This window comes from Salvelinus fontinalis, chromosome 24 (genome assembly GCF_029448725.1).
Source record: "Salvelinus fontinalis isolate EN_2023a chromosome 24, ASM2944872v1, whole genome shotgun sequence".
In the NCBI taxonomy this organism is placed as follows: Eukaryota; Metazoa; Chordata; class Actinopteri; order Salmoniformes; family Salmonidae; genus Salvelinus; species Salvelinus fontinalis.
In genome coordinates, this window is record NC_074688.1 from 22,083,606 (window position 1) to 22,099,118 (window position 15,513).

The window sequence follows — 15,513 nt, forward strand, 5'->3', positions numbered from 1 at the left end:
ATGTGCCCAGTAAGAGCACAAAAGCCTTAACTGAGTAAATGTCCCAAAGTCTTTACCTTCAACGACCAGCTCGAAAGAGGCTTTCTTGATGAGAGCGCCCATGGTGACCACAACCTCATACTTTCCAGAATCAGAGTAGGTCAGCTTGTCAAACTTAGGGATTTTGTCTAGTTTGCCATTGTCCTGGAATGATATAAGATCAACCATTACATTTGCATTTTGGTCATTTAGCAGACACTCTTATCCAGAGTAGCTTACAGGAGCAATTAGGGTTAAGTGCCTTGCTCAAGGATGCATCGCCAGATTTTTCATGTAGTCGGCTCGGGGATTTGAACCAGCGATCTGTTGGTTACTGGCCCAATGCTCTTAACCGCTAGGCGCCCTTCACATACATTTAAATTATGAAAAACAAGCTGAAGTCATCTTATTGCTTTGATAAGGTTTTATCACCCATTTCCAACCAAAAACATAAATCTAGGCCTTATAAAAACTTTGGTACTGTTTAGTCTTACCTTAGTCCAGGACACCCTGAGTTCTCCAGACGCATCGGTCTGCAGGTTCAGAGCCAAGCTTTCGCCGGTGCTCTTCATGACCTTCCCAGAGGGGCTCAAACTCATATCCAGGTCTGAAAGGGAGGAAGGGAGGAGAAAGACACACTGTAAACAGGCAGTTAACCGCCTCGAGGAGAAGGGGCCACAGCACTCCTGTTGAAAACCATATCAGCTCCCTATAGAAGCCTCAGCACGTCCGCATTGATCCAGCTCATTTAACGCATTAAAGGACGTGAGCTTTCCAAGTATTTTCACCTCACAGCGTGAGACGAGATGCTCGGCTTCTATTCTCTCTAACAAACCGTATATCCTTTCCTGCTGAGGGATGTAGTTGCAAACGGAAATATACTCTGACAATGTTCCCCTTTTAGAAAAATAACCCTAATGACTTTATACAGCCGGACAAAGAATGAATTATGAATTAGATGATAAGTAATTTTCCCACACACTTCCAAACGCAATCTATAGTAGCAGGAAATGGGCTATCATTATGGCTGTTTTTTCCCATGAATCCATTGCTGGCCTAGCATTGTTAAATAAATTGCTGGCAGTATTAAGATAATACAGAACTTAATTGAAGAACTAATGCTAGCTAGCTTAAAACATTGATCAAGATATCTGTAGATAAAGAGTGACTTACAATTGATGGTAATGTTCTTGGAGTCTTCCATCTTGGCATTGTCAATGATAGAACACTTGTATTCCCCTGTGCTGTCACGTGTGACATCAGTCACAGTGTAGGAGTCAGAGTTCTCCACCTTCACCACCCTTTTCTTTAGGAACATAAGGAAGGGATACATTTTGAAACTCTCAGATGGGCTTGAGTCTAGGTTAATGTAGCGCTTCACAGACAGGGTGGATAGTGTAAGACATGTAGAGTTTGACCAGGTGTAGGGTTTGACTGGGTTAAAGAGGACAATGGCAGTAGAAGGCAAGTAATTAAAGGGGTCAGATTAGGAACTAAGGGCATATGCCAGGTGGGGTTTCTGGTTGTGTGGGAGGATAGTGGAGTCATGTCATTGAGAGCTTGCCTGAATGTGGAAGTTGAAGCTGGTGGGAAGTGGGTTCCCGTCGGCCTTGCACTTCAGAGTCACGTTGTCTCCTTCCATAAGGGGCCCTTTAGAAATGACATGTAGACTGACCCTCTCTGTGGGGTCTGTAGGGAGAGGAGAGAGAGAAAGACCAGGAGAGAGAGAACAGGAGCAAGAGAACAGCAGAGATGGAGAGAGGAGAGACTGAGGCTGAGACCTGAAACACAGTGACCCTGGGCAGACAGGGCTTCTGAGACCATCACAGTAAGCAGACTAGCCAAGCTAGTGAAGTCCTCAGGGCTGTACACTCCATTTCTGAGTGTGTTCTTGTGGCGATGGCTGCTTTTGAATGCAGCGGCGGAGCTGGTCGAACGGCAGCCACACCCCGAGGCGCTAGACAAAATGTTCCTTTCAAACATCAATGATGCTGCTCCAGACAAGCCAAATTGCCAACATTTCTTTAAAAACAGGATTCAAACAGCCGCTGAGCCCTGATAGGTCCTATTGAAAGGGCCATTTCGAGTGAATAACATCGACTATGCTATTCCTCGAACGCTACGCTCCGAATCACTCCCACAACAGACTCATGGACACATAATTTTTAAATTAGTGTCATTATTGTGTCATTATTCTTGTCTGTCTGGGCTGCAAGAAAAGAGCCACAGAGGCACAAATGATCGGACTATAACTTGAAAATAAAACAGCCATCAATCTGGTTGTCGATACACTGACTGCTGGCTGCTGAGGCTGATAGCAAATCAATAGCCTTCCTAGGACAGACAGCGGTTAGGGAAGTTGTGTCGGGTTAGGGCAGTTACAGGCAGTTAGGATAGTTGAGGCAGTTAAGGTAGCTGGGGCATCTTGGGTAGTACGGGTAGTTGAGGGAGTTTGAGGTTGGTTTGGGAAGTTTAGGTCTTTGGGGCAGTTTGGCTAGTTAGTTGGGGCCTTTTAGGTAGTTGGGATAGTTTGGGTAGATAGTTGGAGCAGTTTAGGTAGTTGGGCTATTTTAGGTAGTTGGAGTAGTTTGGTGGCTCTCTGGTTACTTACAGGTGACAGTGAAGGAGACTGGGGAGGACAATGCGTTCAGGGCCCCACAGGTGAACAGAGCATCTGTGTCTCCCTTCTCAGCTGTGTACTGAAGAGTGGAGGAAGTGGTGGTGAGGCCAGTGACTTCGTCCACCTTCACTTTGGAACTGATTATAATGCCTAAAAATAACAACAATACTAATTAGAAATGGTATGGTTACAGAGTAGCATATCGACACACAGATAAACAATAATATGATCACCAAGTTACTGACATTTTGGATCCTGTAGAAACAGACACATTTATGAGAATTGAAGAAAATATGTAGCTCGAGAGGTAATATTTCACTACTCGGTTCTTGTGGAATCTCACACCAAACAAGTGAAATGTGTGAATGTGCAATCTTCAGCCCCCTGCAGTTGTTTACCACTTGTAAATAATCCATCAACACTTCAATAACGTACCTTTCCCATCCGCCACCAGATGTTTCTTGTTCTTGAACCATGTGATGTTGGCAGCTGGGTTGGCATCAGGGGCGCTGCACTGCCCTAGCTGTGCAGACGATAAAACAAAGTGAGGAAAAATACGTAAAAATCCTATTTTAGAACAATCCACAAGGGCATACTGTCACGTTCTGACCTTAGTTCCTTTTTTATGTCTTTATTTTAGTTTGGTCAGGGCGTGAGTTGGGGTGGGCATTCTATGTTGTTTTTCTATGTTTTGTTCTGTTGTTAGATTTCTATGTGTTGGGCCTAGTATGGTTCTCAATCAGAGGCAGGTGTCAGTCGTTGTCTCTGATTGGGAGCCATATTTAGGTAGCCTGTTTTTCATTGTGTGTTGTGGGTGATTATTTTCTGTTCTGTGTTTTGCTTCACCGTACAGGACTGTTTATGTGTTGTTTTATTGTTTTTGTTCAGTGTTCAGTATTCTTATTAAAACAATATGGACACTTACCACGCTGCACATTGGTCCGATATCTCTTACTCCTCGTCAGAAGAAGAGGAGAGTCGTTACAGAATCACCCACCAACCAAGGACCAAGCAGCGTGGTATCGGGCAGCAGTGAGTCCTGGACTCCTGGACATGGGAGGAGATTTTGGACGGAAAAGGATCCTGGGCACAGGCTGGGGAATATCGCCGCCCCAAGGCAGAGCTGGAGGCAGCGAAAGCTGAGCGGAGGCAGCACGGCAGCGCGACAGGCACGAGAGGCAGCCCCCAAAAATTATTTGGTGGAGGCACACGGGGAGTGTGGCAGAGTCAGGTTGGAGACCTGAGCCCACTCCTCGTGCTTATTGTAAGCAGCGCGTTACTGGTCAGGCACCGTGTTATGCGGTTAAGCGCACAGTGTCGCCAGTACGCGCCCATAGCCCGGTGCGCTATAGGACAGCCCCCCCAAAGGTGTCATGCGAGTGTGGGCATCCAGCCAGGGCGTATTGCCGTTTCGGTCTAGGGTATCCTGCGCCGGCTCTGATTGCTGTGTCTCCGGGGCGCTGGGAGAGTGCAGTGCGTCCTATGCCTGCGCTCCGCTCATGCCGGGCGAATGTGGGAATTGAGCCTAAGGGAGAGGTGCGCGTAGTATGCACCAGATCTCCAGTGTTCACCCACAGCCCGGTTCAACCTGTGCCTGCACTCTGGAGGGTCGGGCTAGAGTAGTCATCCAGCCTGGGGGAGTGGTGCCAAGGCAGCGCACCAGAGTTCCAGTGCTCCCCCACAGCCCGGTCCTTCCGGTGCCTCCTCCAAGCACCAGGCCTCCTGTAGGTCTCCCCAGCCTGGTGGGTCCTGTGGCAGCCCCACGCACCAGGCTGTCTCTCCGTCTTCTCCCTCCAGGTTCTCTCTCCAAGCCTGAGCCGCCCGTCTGTCCTGAGCTGTCTGAGCCGCCCGTCTGTCCTGAGCTGCCTGAGCCGCCCGTCTGTCCTAAACCGCCTGAGCCGCCCGTCTGTCCTGAGCCGCCCGTCTGTCCTGAGCCGCCTGAGCCGCCCGTCTGTCCTGAGCCGCCTGAGCCGCCCGTCTGTCCTGAGCCGCCTGAGCCGCCCGTCAGTCAGGAGCCGCCTGAGCCGCCCGAGCTGCCCTCCTGTCCGGAGCTGCCGGAGTCGCCCTCCTGTCCGGAGCTGCCGGAGTCGCCCTCCTGTCCGGAGCTGCCGGAGTCGCCCTCCTGTCCGGAGCTGCCGGAGTCGCCCTCCTGTCCGGAGCTGCCCCTCAGTCCAGTGGTGCCCTTTACTAGGGTCTCCAATCCAGGGTCAGTGATGAGGGTTGCCGCTCCTAAGGTGTCACAGAAGTGGGCCGAGACTATGGTGGAGTGGGGTCCTCGTCCCACTCCAGAGCTGCCACCGCGGTAAATGCCCACCCAGACCCTCCCCTATAGGTTCAGGTTCTGCGGCCGGAGTCCGCACCTTTGGGGGGGGTACTGTCACATTCTGACCTTAGTTCCTTTTTTATGTCTTTATTTTAGTTTGGTCAGGGCGTGAGTTGGGGGTGGGCATTCTATGTTGTTTTTCTATGTTTTGTTCTGTTTTAGATTTCTATGTGTTGGGCCTAGTATGGTTCTCAATCAGAGGCAGGTGTCAGTCGTTGTCTCTGATTGGGAGCCATATTTAGGTAGCCTGTTTGTCATTGTGTGTTGTGGGTGATTATTTTCTGTTCTGTGTTTTGCTTCACCGTACAGGACTGTTCGTTTGTCGTTTTATTGTTTTTGTTCAGTGTTCAGTATTCTTATTAAAACAATATGGACACTTACCACGCTGCGCATTGGTCCTCCTCTTCTTCCACCCACGACGAGCGTTACACATACGAAAGGTTGGAAAATCCTTACGTTATAAAAGTAGCCCAATAAAATTCCAATATTTTTGTTGCTTAATTGATCAAATATCTGTTCAAACTAGTTCTCATCTGTGGTGGATCTACTGCATTTGTGAACCCCCCCCCCCCCCCCCCCCCCCCCATGTAGCATGAAATGCCCAAAGCATTTTAAACCTCCTCTTAGATCCATCCCATGGTTGTTTTAATTGGAGGAGGGATATTCTGCTGTTTACTAATTCATCAGGATCACTTCAAAGCACTCTTCATTCCAGCCGCACCGTCCTTCTTTAGTTTGCCTCAAGATACTTCATCTCCAATGAACAATTTCCCTTGATATTCCTGCTTAATATAATGTAGGCATAAGCAAAGCATATGAACCTACCTGGGTTGGTTTGCCAATCTCCAGCTCTGCGGCTAGGGCTGTGATCTCCACTCCGGTTGGAGCCTCTGTAGAACAGTTAATAACATTAACAAGCTGTAGGCATCTCAGAAAGCACTCACTATCACTCTGGCTAACCATCATATCACACAGCACAGCATTGACCTGTACCTCAAAGGCCCATTCCATAGCATGCATTAGTATGGCTGCAATATTGCCCTTATGTACCCACTGTGGATAAGGAGTTTGACAGGGTATTCTGAGATGTCAGCCCCAGCCACCACCATGCAGGTGAAAGTCTTCTCGTCCTTCAGTGATGCTGCAGCAATCAGCAGGCTAGAGTTTTCGGCCATGCTGACACGGTCTTTGTACTTGTCGGTGGCTATGACAGAGGCATCCTGGTCTTTCAGCTGGGTCAGCAGGTCTCCATTGTCCTGGAAATATAAAACAGTTTGGGTTTTTAAAAAATTGCTAACTGAGCTGCACTACTGTAGGACTTGGTATAGAAACCATTGAACATATCATTCACCCACTAATGGTGAAGGAGCTAAATAGACTTAGTTTATGACTTATTAATAGCTATTTTAGGATATTTAATCATTATTTTTACACTGTTGCTGCTCTGGAAGCTTGAAAACTTGAAGAGGACGTGTATACATATATACTGAACAAAAATATAAATGCAACATGCAACAATTTCAAAGATTTTACTGAGTTACAGTTCATAAGGAAATCTGTCAATTTAAATAAATTCATTAGGCCCTAATCTATGGATTTCACATGACTGGGAATACAGATATGCATCTGTTGGTCACAGATACCTTAAAGAAAAGGTAGGAGCGTGGATCAGAAAACCAGTCAATATCTGGTGTGACCACCATTTGCCTCATGCAGCACGACATATCTCCTTCATATAGAGTTAATCAGGCTGTTGATTGTGGCCTGTGGAATGTTGTCCCACTCCTCGTCAATGGTTGTGCAAAGTTGCTGGATATTGGCGGGAACTGGAACATGCTGTCGTACACGTCGATTCAGAGCATCCCAAACAGGCTCAATGGGTGACATGTCTAGTGAGTATGCAGGCCATGGAAAAACTGGGATATTTTCAGCTTCCAGGAATTGTGTACAGATCCTTGCGACATCATGCTGAAACATGACGGCGGCAGATGAATGGCACGACAATGGGCCTCAGGATCTCGTCACGGTATCTCTGTGCATTCAAATTGCAATCGATAAAATGCAATTGTGTATGCTGTCCATAGCTTATGCCTGCCCATACCATAACCCCACCGCGACCATGGGGCACTCTGTTCACAACGTTGACATCAGCAAACCACTCGCCCACACAACGCCATACACGTGGTCTGCAGATGTGAGGCCAGTTGGACGCACTGTCAAATTCTCTAAAACGACGTTGGAGGCGGCTTAACATTAAATTCTCTGGAAAAAAGCTCTGGTGGACATTCCTGCAGTCAGCATGCCAATTGCACAGTCCCACAAAACATGAGACATCTGTGGCATTGTGTTGTGTGACAAAACTGCACATTTTGGAGTGGCCTTTTATTGTCCCCAGCACAAGGTAATGATCATGCGGTTCAATAAGTTTCTTGATATGCCACGCCTGTCAGGTGGATGGATTGTGTATCAAGAATGTTCCACCACCCAAAGGATATCCAGCCAACCTGACACGACTGAGGGAAGCATTGGAGTAAACAATGGCCAGCATCCCTGTGGGATACCTTGCAGAGTCCATGCCCTGACGAATTGAGGCTGTTCTGAGGGCAAAAGGGGGAAACTCAATATTAGGAAGGTGTTCCTAATGTTTTGTACACTCAGTGTATATGAACAACTTACGTATTTCCATTTTGTTATGAACAGGTCCTTTGGTTTGGGGGCTCCATTGTTGCATGGCACCTCAACGGTCTCTCCATACAGGCCGATAACAGTATCCATAGCGCTCACTGAGAGAGAGAGAAAAACACATGGTCATTTACTCATTCAGTTGGAAAATATTTTTTTATATATTTATTTTTTTACTTTACCCCTTTTTCGTGGAATCCAATTGGCAGTTACAGTCTTGTCTCATCGCTGCAACTCCCGTACGACTCGTGAGAGGCAAAGGTCGAGAGCAGTGCGTCCCCCGAAACACAACCAAGCCAAGCTGCACTGCTCTCGACCTTCGCTTCTACCGAGTCCGTACGGGAGTTGCAGCGATGAGACAAGACTGTAACTGCCAATTGGGTACCACGAAAAAGGGGTAAAAGTAAAAAAATAAATACAATCTAATTATATTTAACACAGTCCGAGATCTATTGACAGTCCGAGATCTAAAGAAATCAGGTCTTACTGATTGTTGTGGGGAATGTCAACTCATCTTCAGAAATATCTCTAATCTATCAGGTTGTTAATTGACAGGTGTCAGTCTACCTTGTAGCACATTAACGAAATGCACAAGTGTAGCCAACATTTGAAATTGCTTATTTACAGCCACATTACTTCACAACCTTTCCCACCCCCAATCTGTACAATATGTTGCTGTGTAGACAAAGTCCAGCATGAGAGAGTGAGAAAACAGGGGCAAAGTCCAGCATGAGAGAGAGAGAGACTGATGGAAGGGATTGTCACACAGGCATAGAGAGGGGGAAAAAAGAGGTCCTCATTGTCATGATGTGGCCCTTTCTGGGTGTAGATCATAGCTTCCCCCTCTCTCACTCTCTCCTACACCCAGGTTCTGTTATCTCAGGTCGTAAATTCCTGGCGGAGACTCTCTTCCCCTTTTCATGCAGAGAGAAAGACCACAGAGTGAACAAAGGATTTCATGTGGGAAGGGTCAGTGGACACTTAAGGGACAGTTATGTTGAATGTGTTTCATTTGGTGACCTCACGAAGGACAGGAAACACACATAATATATCTCTGAATGTGTACATTTCTCAATTATGGTGTTTGCATCTAATTCTTGTATAAAATGAATGAGTAAATATGAAACTATTTGTGAAATGATATAATGTGATGTTCCCTTTAAAGTTTAACTAAGTCATTCACCCGTTCCCGTGAGCACAGGCATGATCTGGCGTCATGGAAAAGCCTTTTCTATTGTAACGAATAAAAAACCCTCCTGAGGAAATCCTCTTCAGACTAAGCAAACCCACAACGTGAGATGTGATTGTGATTAGTTAAGACCATGCATACCTCGGTGTAAGCTGAGGTGGCACAGGTTTGAGACCCAAAACTAAAGAACTATACCACATGGAACATTGGCAACACGTCTGGAAATGGTTAAACTCTGAGACTATTGATCCCTACAGAATAAGAGCAAATCTTAGATACTAATTACTAGTCTGCAGCTAGAAATTATGTAAACCTGGGATGAGAATATCGACAGCCGCCGAAACACCTATTCTATGATAACATTTCTGAATGGTACTCTGAAGTATCCATTCTCACCACGAAATACTTTGATCTTCAGGGAAACAGAAAGAGAGAGAGAGAGACTCAGATGAATTCTCCAGCAGACGGACCGGATTCCAACAGAGAAGCCAACAATGACATACACCGTAAATATGTACTTGCAATTATCCTCGAATGAGAGAATATCCTCGTTCATGTGCAAATGACAAGCATTTCAATGTCCACACCCACTTTCCTTTGTCCACTAAGCCGTCATATCGGCTTAGCCCACTAGGGAATCTTCCCTATCATTGTTAGTAACCAATATCCACTGTTTGTTTGATTATGCATTTCTGTGATTATTTAGTTAGTTAGTAAATACATGATTAAGCTGATTGGTGTATGGATGATTTATAGTAAAGGCTGGGTTTGTGCAGATAACCAACAATTTACGATGTTCAAATGAGACTGACGTGAGGTAAAGAATAATTCAGAAATAGAAGACTAATTGATCAGATGTTAAAATATCTGAAGAGTTATATTCGGAAAAGTATAACTTTGTAATCTGAAGATTTTCTGTGGTGCCCCGACTTCCTAGTTAATTCAATTGACATGATTAGTTTAATCATGTAATAATAATTACAGAGAATTGATTTGATAAAATAACAGTCTTCACCTTTAATGATGCCAAAGACACGACATCATGGAGCAACTGACTACAAGGTGTTGCTCAGCTAGGCATCAACAGCACTCACATTTCAGCCTTTTCAGAGTTCAGGTCGGGGTTAGGGGGTGGTTAGGAAAGGAAATGCCCTAGCAGAGCCATGGAACTAACAAAACACCTAGACTGGAGGCTAAAGGACGGCAATTAACAAACTGTACCTGCTAGATTTACTGGTAAAAAGCCTTAACCCCATACGTAAATAATAAACAAAGTACTCAACTGTCCTGAGCAATTTTACAGTAAATGAATCGCCTCCATTGCAACATCAGGGGATCTAATCTCCCCAACAAAAGCAGCAGAGTATGCTATCTCTATAGACGCTACTGTCACGCCCTGGCCATAGAGAGGCTTTTATTCTCTATTTTGGTTAGGCCAGGGTGTGACTAGGGTGGGCATTCTAGTTTCTTTATTTCTATGTTTTCTGTTTCTATGTTTTGGCCGGGTATGATTCTCAATCAGGGACAGCTGTCTATCGTTGTCTCTGATTGGGAATCATACTTAGGCAGCCTGTTTTTCCACCTTAGTTGTGGATAGTTGTCTGTGTTAGTTGCCTGTATAGCCCTAGTCAGCTTCACATTCGTTTTTGTTGTTTCTTGTTTTTGTTGGCGACATTTAAAATAAAAAGAAATGTACGCTCACCACGCTGCACCTTGGTCCGGTCATTTCCCTGACAATGTTCGTGACAGAACTACCCACCACAAACGGACCAAGCAGTGTGGTAAGGAGGACTGGACACGGGAGGACATCCTGAATGGGAAAGGATCCTGGACGTGGGAGGAGATCCTGGCGGGAAAGGATCGCCTGCCGGGGGAGCAGGTTCAAAGCAGCGAGGAAAGCGGAGGCAGCGAGTAAAAGGGCCCAGGATTACACAGGGTCATGGCTGGCACGAAAGACCGAGAGGCCACTCCAAACATTTTTTTGGGGGGGGCACACGAGGAGATTGGCTGAGTCAGGTTGGAGACCTGAGCCAACTCCTCGTGCTTACCGTAGGGAGCGTGGTACTGGTCAGGCACCGTGTTATGCGGTGGAGCGCACGGTGTCTCCAGTGCACGTTCACAGCCCGGTGCGCTACATTCCAGCTCACTGCATCGGCCGGGCTAGAGTGGGCATCCAGCCAGGACGGATGGTGTCGGCTCAGCGCATCTGGCCGCCAGTGCGTCTCTACGGCCCAGGATATCCTGCGCCGGCTTTGCACACTATGTCTCCGGTGCGTCTGCACAGCCCAGTGCGTCCTGTGCCAGCGCCCCCGCCTTTGCCGGGCGAAGGTAACCATCCAGCCAGGACGGGTTGTGCAGGCTCTACGCTCGAGACCTCCAGTGCGCCTCCACGACCCAGTGTATCCGATGCCTGCTCCAAGAACCTGGCCTCCAGTATGTCTCCCCAGCCTGGTGAGTCCTGTGCCTGCTCCCAGAACCAGGCCTCCTGTATGTCTCCCCAGCCTGGTGAGTCCTGTGCCTGCTCCCAGAACCAGGCCTCCTGTATGTCTCCCCAGCCTGGTAAGCCCTGTGGCAGCTCCACGCACCAGGCTGTCCATACGTCTCCTCACTCCAGTGATGATCCATGGCACAAAGCCTCCAGTGATGATCCATGGCACGAAGCCTTCAGTGATGATCCATGGCATGAAGCCTTCAGTGATGATCCATGGCACAAAGCCTCCAGTGATGATCCATGGCACGAAGCCTCCAGTGATGATCCATGGCACGAAGCCTCCAGTGATGATTCATGGCACGAAGCCTCCATTGATGGTCCATGGCCCGGAGCCTGCAATGAGGATCCATGGCACAAAGCCTCCAGTATTGATCCGCGGTCCGTAGCCTGCAGCGACGGTCCCCAGTCTAGAGCCTGCAGCGACGGTCTCCAGTCCAGAGCCTCCAGCGACGGTCCCCAGTCCAGAGCCTCCAGCGACGGCCTCCAGTCCGGAGCCTACAGCTAGGGTCCCCAGTCCGGGGCCTGCAGCGAGGGTCCCCAGTCCGGGGCCTCCAGCGACGGCCTCCAGTCCGGAGCCTCCAACGACAGCCTCCAGTCCGGAGCCTCCAACGACGGCCTCCAGTCCAGAGCCTCCAGCGACGGCCTCCAGTCCGGAGCCTCCAACGACGGTCTCCAGTCCGGAGCCTCCAGCGAGGGCCTCCAGTCCGGAGCCGCCAGCGAGGGTCCCCAGTCCGGAGCCTGCAGCGAGGGTCCCCAGTCCGGGGCCTGCAGCGAGGGTCCCCAGTCCGGGGCCTGCAGCGAGGGTCTCCAGTCCGGAGCCTCCAGCGACGGATTACAGTCTGGGGCCTCCAGCGACGGAGCTTCCAACGACGGCCTCCAGTCCGGAGCCTCCGACGATGGCCTCCAGTCCGGAGCCTCCAGCGACGGTCTCCAGTCCGGAGTCTCATGCGACGGTCCCCAGTCCGGAGCCGCCAGCGAGGGGCCCCAGTCCGGGGCATGCAGCGAGGGTCTTCAGTCCGGGGCCTGCAGCGAGGGTCCCCAGTCCGGGGCCTGCAGCGAGGGTCCCCAGTCCGGGGCTTGCAGCGAAGGTTCCCAGTCCGGGGCTTGCAGCGAGGGTCCCCAGTCCGGGGCCTGCAGCGAGGGTCCCCAATCCGGGCCTGCAGCGAGGGTCCCCAGTCCAGGGCCTGCAGCGAGGGTCCCCAGTCCAGAGGCGCCATCAAAGTGGGGGGAGCCAGAGGTGGAGTGTGGTCTGCGTCCCGCACCGGAGCCGCCACCGAAGTAGATGCCCACCCGGACCCTCCCCTATAGAGTCAGGTTTTGCGGCCGGAGTCCGCACCTTTGGGGGGGGTACTGTCACGCCCTGGCCATAGAGATGCTTTTATTCTCTATTTTGGTTAGGCCAGGGTGTGACTAGGGTGGTTATTCTAGTTTCTTTATTTCTATGTTTTCTGTTTCTATGTTTTGGCCGGGTATGATTCTCAATCAGGGACAGCTGTCTATCGTTGTCTCTGATTGGGAATCATATTTAGGCAGCCTGTTTTTCCACCTTAGTTGTGGGTAGTTGTCTGTGTTAGTGGCCTGTATAGCCCTAGTCAGCTTCATGTTCGTTTTTTGTTGTTTCTTGTTTTTGTTGGCGACATTTAAAATATAAAGAAATGTACGCTCACCTGCGCTGCACCTTGGTCCGGTCATTTCCCTGACAACGTTTGTGACAGCTACACTGCATGCCAGTGCTTGATTTGGGATGAAAGAAGTGCTGTCTTTTTCCAAGTCGGTCCATTAGACTATATTCACCAAAATTCACAAATGACTATATGCTATAGAGACCTGATTATTCAGGGTTTATTTACAATTTCCATTACTTTTGACCAAATTTCCATGACTATTATTATAATATACATTAAAAAGTAAGCATTTTTGACACTGGAAGGCTGCTGTGTCTGATCCCATGTAGACCTACATCTCCTGCCGTTGTGTCCTTGATCAAGGCACTTAACCTCTCCACAAAGTAGAACTGCACTGTTAGTCACATGTTGTCAAAATATGGTCAACCCTCTATCTGGAGAGCTCCTGGGTGTGCAGGCTTGGCTATTGATCCAGCCCAAGTCTGCTTATCAAGGTACTGTTGAGCAGCTGATATTTAGGCTACAATGTAGTTAGACCAGGGCTTGAACAAACGTCTGCATACCCAGTAGCTATCCTGGAGGATGGTTCCCACCCTTGATATAAAATATTGCAACATTATGACCAAATACTTTTGTCTTTCTAAAATTATTCCCTCGTTCAACGAATCAGGGATCAAATGGATAAAGTAGGCTACTTCAAAGCAAGGTATCTAACTAGACATTTGTATTATATATAAGGTTCAAATATTCATGTTTTGGGAGAGATTATTGGTCAATTAGGCTATTCTTCAGCTCTTTCTCAATTAATCTTTCCTCGACTCCTGTCCTCGTCTCCTTCTAAAAACCCATTGGAGAAGAAGGTCCGAGGGGAGGGACAATACAGTTGCAATACAATAAAGGTGAGGAGATAGGATGCGAGTAATCAAGGAAAGACAAAGTAAGAAAGCCCTAGTAGCCATCGTGTGGTGATCTCACCTGACCACACCTAAAGTACTGTTATCTTAGCCCAACCAAGATCATAGTTTTGGTATGATAATGGACGCTGCTTTGTGGGTATGAAGTGCTGTTGTGTACAGAGGTTGCATCCTAGGTCAGCCATTCACGGATTGTTACACCCACACCAATGATTAAGGACAAATCTGTGCAGTATCATCAGACAAAAGGAGAGTGAATGACAAACAAATAAAACAGACAAACAGGGAATGTTCAATAACCAAAAAATACACAACGCTGAATTAAACACTTTATTTCATATCATACAAAGAACACCTATGTAAATGGTTAGTTGTCACGACTTCCTCCGAGGTCGGTCCCTCTCCTTGTTCGGGCGATGTTCGGCGATCGACGTCACCGGTCTTCTAGACATCGCCGATCCACCTTTCATTTTCCATTTGTTTTGTCTTGTCTTCCCACACACCTGGTTTCAATTCCATCATTACATGTTGTGTATTTAACCCTCCATGTCCTCCATTTAACTCTCCATGTTCCCCCCATGTCCTTGTCCGGAATTGTTTATTGCAATGCTTGTGCACGTTATGCTGGTGTGTGACGGGTTTTACCCATTGATTATTGTACTGTTAACGATGGTTTTTATTTACTAAACTGCGCTGTTGTAAATCAGTTTTGCTCTCCTGCGCCTGACTTCTCTGCCACCAGTATGCACCCCTTACATTAGTGGGTTTTGACATTCATCTTACTCCAAAGCAAGAGATGTGCTACACATTATTCTGGCTCTGCCACCTCCTGCTGCTGCTAATGTTACTATCCATGCAGGCAATGCAGCCTACTGCGAGGCTTCTTTGGGAAATGTAAGGACCATCCCACTCGCGAATGCTATGGTAAAAAAATACAAATAATAGACTAAGTTAGCTTAGCCAACTAGCTATTTTCAGCCATGACGGAACAGCTCTTGTTTACAAACTCACTGGAAGTTCTCTGGGGTTCCAGGGTTCACTTCCGCTGCTCCTCAAAATGCTGTTAAAAAGGTTTAAAGAGGTGGTACGCAATTCCCCAAAATGTTGAAGTGGCGGTACAGCGCTCCGGACAACTCCGGCCCAAGTCAAGCACTGCTGCTTGCACATGCCACATCAATTTAGTATTTAGTTTTTCCCAAAGAAATACACTGAGTTCCTGTTAGCACGCAGTAAGCAACCATTGGAAGTGTTTTCATTTGTTTCCCATGCCCCATTGAATTTGAATCCCTTTTGAATGGGAGTAAATGCTTTTACCATGGTTACCATCGTTTCCACACAGATCTGTCCAGATTGACCAGTGGCATCCTGCAGCCTGTACTGTATGTGCACATCAGATCTAATAGCCCAACGTGGGATTTTCAACACGCAATACCCCTTCTGTTACACATCAAACTGAACACCGTAATATAACCTGGTATACCTGCAAATACTGGACAGTGACAAAAGGAGTTACAAGGATTTACAAAAGAACACAACATTATTCAATATAAATGTTTCACCAAAAGTCTGAAATCCAAGTTCTAAACCTTACACCCCCCAAGAACACAAAACCATACAGTATAATCTCGAACACAGCAGTTGTCAAGTTCTC

The 15,513-nt window shown here is 47.7% G+C and overlaps 1 protein-coding gene across 2 annotated transcripts in view; it reads right to left on the bottom strand.

Annotated features, from left to right (window-relative positions):
• LOC129822157 (CD166 antigen homolog) overlaps positions 1-15,513 on the bottom strand; it is a 61,798-nt gene that overhangs the window by 7,535 nt on the left and 38,750 nt on the right. For both annotated transcript variants that reach the window (XM_055880173.1, XM_055880172.1), the window contains exons 2-10: positions 7,638-7,744; positions 6,016-6,217; positions 5,787-5,851; positions 3,074-3,161; positions 2,630-2,788; positions 1,583-1,707; positions 1,192-1,324; positions 513-625; positions 57-183 (exon numbers count right to left, since the gene is read on the bottom strand). In XM_055880173.1, the coding sequence (XP_055736148.1) occupies positions 57-183; positions 513-625; positions 1,192-1,324; positions 1,583-1,707; positions 2,630-2,788; positions 3,074-3,161; positions 5,787-5,851; positions 6,016-6,217; positions 7,638-7,744 (1,119 nt within the window). The remainder of the gene's footprint in view (positions 1-56; positions 184-512; positions 626-1,191; positions 1,325-1,582; positions 1,708-2,629; positions 2,789-3,073; positions 3,162-5,786; positions 5,852-6,015; positions 6,218-7,637; positions 7,745-15,513) is intronic.